Here is a 7,097-nt window from a genome sequence, read left to right as displayed (position 1 = left end):
TGCTCGGTCCCTAGGGCCCCGGCCGAGCCCTGGGCAGGGTGGGAGGGGGCAGCCCTGCCCCCCCACCTGCCCTACACCGGAATGGTGCCGGATCGCGCCGGGCACCGCCACTGTCGCCCCCCGGCCGTGCCCTCCCTCTCGGCTCCGTGGGCTCCTCCCAACAGCTCCAGGCTCCTTCCTTTTTGCAAAGAAAATACCATAAATGCCAATACTTAAAATAAAACTAAATAAAGGAATAAATAAAAGAGCAAATCCCACCTGCGGGGGACATTCCGCCCGCTCCTCGCCAAGGCACCGGCAGCCGTCGGGGGGAAATGCGGCACCCGGGGTGCGCAGGGCCCTTCAGACATCTCCAGCCGAGCCGGGAGGGGGGGATCCAGGTAGAGCCCCCTCGCCCACCGGCCTCTCTGCTAGCCCCCGGGGGTGGGGGAGCTCTGCCGAGGCTGGAGAGCGCTGCCCCGGCGCAGTGCGGTGCGGGGTCCCGGCGCCCTGTGGCTCAGCAGGGGACGCGCTGCTTTTGCTCCCTGGCTGCTGGTGCCGCTCCCCCTGCAACAGGCAATGGCAGGACACAGCCCGCATTTCATTTTTGGGAGACTTTTGGACAGGAGAAAGGGACTCGTCAAGGCTGGCAGTGGTGGCGGCCCCGGGGATGGGACGAGGAAGAAGCGCTCAGGATTTGTGACATCACCTCGGCCAAAACCAAGCCCCCCGCTGCCACAACCGCTGTCACCACCTCTGGACTCCCCTGAACGCAGGGCTCTGGCTTTGTACCCTCCAATCTCCCTCCAAGGGCTCGGCTCTGCCCGGCGCCGGGGCTCCCGCTCATCCCCGTCTGGGCCGCCCCGGTGCCCAACGTCCCCGCTCCCTTCTCGGGCAGAGTCCCCAGCGCTGCTCGCCCGCTCGGGCACCTTCAACCCCGTCTCACGGAGCCGCTTGATCCTCGCACCTTCGCAGCTGCAAGGCGGTGGCGAAGGGTCCCTCCCGGCCGGGCACCCCGCCACCCTCGACGGCAGGCGTGTGGCCGCCCTCGGGGCTCCTCTCTCCCCTCCGACGGGAGAAGCGGAGCGGAACGGGGCCTGCAAAACCCCTCTCCGGCCGAGAACAGGCCCTTAACCCCCAGGCCACCTTTGCCCTCCGCTGCCGGTTGCCGCCGGGAGGCCGGGCAGGTGCCGCGCCGTCGGGAGCAGGCAGCGGGCACGGCGGGCATCCGAGCACCCGAGCCCGGAACCTCCTTCTTCTGCACTGATTTCTACCTGAGAAGCGCGTGTGAGAAGGGAAACCTACGTGGTTTCCTGTTTTATTGCCCTGCGAGCGAGCAGGAGGGATCTAAATATAGGCAGCCTTCTGGGCGCAGAGCTGGTCTCTGCGCCTGTGCGAGCGTTTCATACACAAACACGAGCGCCTGTGGAGACATATGCAAAGATATACACAATTTACATTACATTTCAACAATCGAATTTCTCGTAGCTGCGGTAGTTTCTCTCTCTCCCTGTTGCGACTGTTTTTTTCTGACCGTAGCCTGCCGGTGGCCGGATGGAAAAGTGTTCCCACGGCTCCCGCACCGATCCGGGCTCGGGGAGAGAGGCTGGGACATATCGATAGGGAGGTTACTGTCGTGGTGCAGCAGTGGATGTGCTCTAGAGCCGAGTATGTGGTCGGGGGGTGGGATGGAGAGAGCATGCTAAAGCCCGGGTTTTGCTGTGAACTGAACCGTCGAAAATCCGGACTGATTCCTTTGGCCTTGGTAGAGTTACGCGCAGTTTACTGGGGGGTTTGTCATTAAGAAAAGAGAAAAAGACTCGGAGCGATTGCTTTATATTTCAAAGTGTAAAATTATCGGTAGAAGCAGGAATAGAAAAGCCTCCAAACTCACGTAAAATTGCATTAAATTATCAGTTAACCCTCCTCGATGTAAAACACTGATGTTCCGCCAATACCGGATTTTGCCAACGCCAAACGATTGCAGTAACGAAACCGAAATATTCGATATCGAACCTCATCCTATCTTCCTGGCTAACTTCGCCCGGATCACCTTGTTCAGCGATCTCTGCCTCGAACAAAACGCATCTTAATTTTACTAGATTCAAAGAAAAATAGCTTGCGGCTTTGTCCCGCGACTGTTACCCACTGCCACAACCCGAAGGGCCCTGGGGAAGTTCTCCTGACCGACGCTTTCTTTTCACATCAGGCGATTCCCTGCAGTGCTCCATCCGTCAGCGAGCACGGAGAAAAATAACAAAACCCGGTCACCTACGGGAAAGGCTTCGAAATAATCCCCCCTCTCCATCCCGGAGCCCCAGAGGGGCAGTGAGCAGCTTCTTCGAAAGCCCCCCCCGGTCGCGACAGAAATTTCGTGTCCCCCCCCGGCCCCTCCGCTCTTGCAAATTGTCCCCTCGGAGCCATCCCTGCTCCAGCCACCTACAGCTTTCGTTTTCCCAGGAGGGAAAGCGGTGGGAAAGGCGGGAGAAGATGGTTAAAAAAAATAAAAAATAAAATAAAAACAAAAATGGAAAGAAGGAAAAAAATATGTATTTCAGGATCGGGGCTAATAAATATCGTTCCTCCCGCATCCGTCAAGATTTTCGCTGTAAACCACCCTTCCCTCAGCTCCAACCCACCCGGTGGGGCACAGCTAAAACCCCAAACTCAGAGCAGAGCCCTCCGTGCCACAGACACCGACAGCTTTAGGATCGATCCGCTCGCCCCCGGCCCCTCTACCCCTGCCCACGCCGCGGGGAGCCTGTCTGGGAGAGAGCCGCAGCCCGCAGCGCTGCTCTCAGAGCCTGGGCAGAGAGAAATAACAATTGGGGGGGGCGAGGCGGCTGCCGAGGAAGCTGCCCGGAGGCCTCCTGGGGCTGCTCGAAGGACTCGAGGCTCGGCAGCAGGGCGGTGGGGCTGCAAATCCGCCCGGGGCTGCTCGCTGCGGGGAGCCGGGGGTGTGCCCGGGAGAGGGGCAAGGCAAAATCGGGTGGAAAAACGAGGGGCTGCGCATCCCTGCCCTGCCCGTCCCGTCCCCCTGGGGGGGAAGCTGCCCCAAGCAGAACGCTGCCGGCCCCGGGATCCTTGTAGGGCCGGCTCCGGCTCACTGTAGGGCCGGCCCCGGGAAATCCTCTCCAAAGCTGGAGGCTGCCCCAAGCGGCTGTCGTGGCCGTGCGGCCTCGGGCCGCTGGGACGAGCCCGGCTGCAGGTTCCAGCAGAGAGGGAATAACCCGCAGACGCGGAGGAATAATAATTATGATCACTATCCGCTTCCCCCAGGAGCTGCCTGGGTTTTCGAGGGATGCGGGCAAGCCCCTTGCACGGGAAAACCGACGTGGCGGTCCCGGGGTGCCCGCACCGCGCCGCATCCTCCCCGGGATACGCTCGGGAGCCTCCTCTCCGGGAGCTGGGGGGTTCTGGGGGCTCCCCTCTGACCCGGACAGACCGAACAGCATCGTGTCCTGCACGCCCGAGCCCCCGGGGGGGATCCGGAGCCACTGCCGGTGCCCTTGGAGCAGGGCACGGAGGGAAAGGGGCAGAGCTGAGAGGGAAAAAGCTGCCGGGGAAATCCGTGCCAGCCCTCAGAAACGACACACGCGGCAGAGCGAGGTGTTAAACTAAAGTTTATAAATTAAAAAAAAAAAAAAAGTACAGCGGGTAGCTTACAAACATTCACAATTCATTTGAAGTAAATACTCTAGTTGAGTGCACAGTGCCATTAAAAGAGAAAGGGAGGAAAAAAAAATAAAGAAAAAAAAAGCGATGAGTTACCTTGAATGAAAGAAAGTGTAATTACATTGCTGAGCAGATCAGAAATCCCCGCCCCTGAAGGAGAGGGCTGCAGAAGAACTGTGAAAGGCACTGTTGGTATTAAAATTTCCCGTTACATCGATTTTTTTTTTTTAAAGCCTGACTAGAAATATTCACATTGAATATAAAAATAATAATAACAACAACTTTAATACAACTGGAAAGTGCGAAAAATCCGTAACTCCTCCCTCCCCGAACACGGAAAGATCTCAGGAAAACAAAACAAAACAAAAGAAAAAAAAAAAAAGAAGTCTGGAGTTGCGATATAAGTCTCACCCTTTTGTGACATATTTATCCTTTGCCAGGGATCATGGAGTACAGGAATAACATGGGCAACAAGAGCAGGGGGGATCTGAAAGAGGCTTCCTTACATTCAGCACCATACAAGGCACACTCAGTTTGCAACGAGTCGGAAGACCAAGGACTCAAACAGACGTCAAAAAAAAGCTTCCTTACAATCCACCGAGGGAGTCCTTGATCTCCTCTTTGGAGCTGCATTTGGTTTCGTGGCGTTTTGTTGTTGATGGTGTTTTTTTTTTTTTTCCTTTCCTTTTTTCTCTCTCTCTCTCTTTCTCTCTCCCACACAAGATCGAGTCTCTACCGATCCGAAGCGAAATCAAACAAACAAAAAAACAAAAAAGTCTACACCAAATACACTGACAACATGGATACCATGAACTAGTCGTGCCGAATTGCAAGAGTCCTCGGCTGCCGGGGTGGGGACGGGGCGAGGGGGTGGCCGAGAAGTCCTACGCTGGGAGAGGAGCGGGTGAGGGACCGTCCAAATAATATTAATAATAAAAATAACAATAAAATAATAATAAATACTGTCCAAGGCACCGAGAGCTGCGGCGGGGGCTGTGGATGGGAAGCAGGGGGAGTGGGAGACGGGCTCCCCGGGGTGCTGCGGGGGGCGCACGCTGGGTGCCCCTCACTGGGTGCCGGCGGCTGCGGCGCAGGTGGACAGTGCCCAGCCGGGCAGGCAGTAGTAGGGATAGTAATAGGAGGGCTGGAGGGAGAGCAGCGAGGGCGGCCGCAGCACCTCGCCGGGGTGGTACTGTCTCTGGTCGTCGCGCACCAGCACCTTGACGGCCACCTTCTTGGCGGCGGGCGCGGCGGCCAGCAGGTCTGCGGCCATCTGCCGCCTCTTGGTCTTGTAGCGCCGGTTCTGGAACCAGATCTTCACCTGCGTCTCGGTCAGCTTCAGCGAGGCGGCCAGGTCGGCCCGCTCGGGCCCCGACAGGTAGCGCTGGTGGTTGAAGCGCCGCTCCAGCTCGAAGACCTGCGCGTGGGAGAAGGCGGCCCGGGAGCGCTTCTTGCGAGGCTTCGGCGCCGCCGCCGCCTCGTCCTCCGCCGGCAGCAGCTTCCCGCACTTGCCCGCTCCGTCCTCCTCCTCCGGCGGGCTGCGATCTGCGGGCAGGGCGACAGCACGGCGGTCACGGCGGGCAGCCACCGGGACGCCCCCATCCCCCGGTCCCCCGCGCCCCGGGAGCCGCTGCTGGGGTCGCCGGCTCCGGCCCGACGGCACCGGGGGCCCGACGGCACCGGGGGTTTTTCGGCCTTCTGGGCTCGAAGGGGGGCTCGGCCCCTCTCCGACCCCTTCCCCTCCATCCCTCCGGTCCGGGCCCTCGGCACAAGAGCCCCGCGGCCGCCTCCCACCGGCGACCCAGCGGAGAGCGACCCCTCCTCCCGGCCCGGCCCGTACCTGAGACGGCCGCCGACATCTCGCTGTCACTGAGCCCGGCGTTGTCCCGCTCCGCTGCCTCCGGGGGCTGAGCCTCCGCCGCCGCCGGCCTCCCCCCGCCGCCCGCCGCCTCGGCGGGGCGGCCGCTGCCCCCGGCGCCCTCCTCCTCGGAGCGCCGCTCGCCCTCGGGCTCCTCGCTCAGCGCCGAGTCCGAGTCCCAGCTCGCCGGCGTCCTCGGGGCGGCAGCGGGCGGCCGGGCAGCACCGGCCCCGGCCCCGGCGGGGAGCGGCGGCCCCTCGGCAGCCCCGCAGAGCCTCCATCCCCCGGGCGGCCCCGGCGGCCGCCCCGCCGCGTGTCGGGCGCGCTCCTCCTTCTTGTTGAGGATGGCCTGGATGGAGAAAGGCGTCAGGGCGTTGCCGCCGCGCACGGCCATGGCCCGGCGGGGCGACAGCGAGCAGCGACGGCGCCGCGCCTTCAGCTGGGCGACCGCATCGCCGCCGCCGCCGGCCGCTCCGGTGCCGCTGCCGGTGCCGGGCCTTGGTGCGCCGCCGGGAGGCCGGGCAGCAGCGGGGGCAGCAGCGGGGGCAGCCTCTCTGCGCCGCTACCGGCCCGCCCGCCCATAGGGACGGGGCCGCCGGGGCCGCCGCCGCCGCGCTCCGCCGCGGGTCCCTGGCGGCGCGGGCGCTGCCTCCGCCCCGCTCTGTCCCGCCCCCGCCCGCCCTCTGCTTTTTCTCCCGCCGGCGCCGCCGGCCCTCGCCGCCGCGCGACGGCGCCGGCCCCGCGCCTTCCCATTGGGCGGCGGGCGCGCAGGCCGCGCGCCGATTGGCTCCCCGCCGCGGGGAGACGCGCGCCGCGGGGGTTAACCCCTTGCGGCCCGCGTCGGGGCCGGGTGTGTGTGTGTGGGGGGGGGGTGCAGCGGGACGGGGCCGCGCCGTCGGGGGGATGCTGCTGGGCGGGAGGACGGCACCCAGGGATTTTGGGGCAAGGGGGAGCGGAGCAGAGCGAGTCCGCACGGTGCCCCCGGGCTCGGCTTCGCCCCTCGAAGCGCACCCACACGCCCTTGACCTGCTCCTGCCCGGCCGTGCGCCCACCTCCAGCACCGTCCGGCCCCGCTGGAATCGGTTCTCAACGACTTTGGCGAGAGAGAAATGTTTTCCCACATCGTTCTTAGCGGAAAAAAAAATAAATGAAGACAATAGATAACCCCGCCTCGGTACGCAGCGCCTCGCCGGAGATGGTCTTCGCCTGGCTCAAGGAGCAGAGGGCTCGTCCTTCCCTGCCGGTAACCCTGGGGGGGCTCCTTTCTTTTTCCCGTTTTCCCACCCAGGTATTTCCCCTGGAAGCTGCCGGCTCTGCCGTCTGTGCCACGATGCAGCCGGAAAACATCCGAGGGGATTTTTTAAGAGATGGAGGGAAATAAGAGGGGAGCCTTGATCGATCCTCTTATGTGTAGGAAGGTGCCTTGTGCGGGTAGTCTAAGGGGTGATGGAGAGACGAGGGGTGAAATTTGGGGCGTCAGAGGGGACGTGTGGGTGCACAGGGGTGAGAACGAGGAGAAGGGCAGGCGGGGCAGGTGGGGGAGCAGGGCCGGGGGGAGGTTTTGGGGCACGGAGGGGACGGGGAA

General features: G+C 62.6%; 1 protein-coding gene across 1 annotated transcript; it reads right to left on the bottom strand.

The window, feature by feature from the left end:
- Positions 1 to 4,720: 4,720 nt before the first annotated feature.
- On the bottom strand, positions 4,721 to 5,906 carry NKX3-2 (NK3 homeobox 2; the record flags this gene model as incomplete). Its single annotated transcript, XM_084285553.1, has 2 exons — positions 4,721 to 5,199; positions 5,495 to 5,906. The coding sequence occupies 2 exons, from the start codon at positions 5,904 to 5,906 to the stop codon at positions 4,721 to 4,723; spliced, it is 891 nt and encodes a 296-aa protein (XP_084141679.1).
- Between the last annotated feature and the right edge of the window lie 1,191 nt (positions 5,907 to 7,097).

This window comes from Netta rufina (assembly GCF_964035555.1).
Source record: "Netta rufina genome assembly, chromosome: 4".
Taxonomy (NCBI): domain Eukaryota; kingdom Metazoa; phylum Chordata; class Aves; order Anseriformes; family Anatidae; genus Netta; species Netta rufina.
The sequence above is the reverse complement of the archived record's forward strand: the minus strand, read 5'-3'. Positions and strand labels throughout refer to the sequence as shown.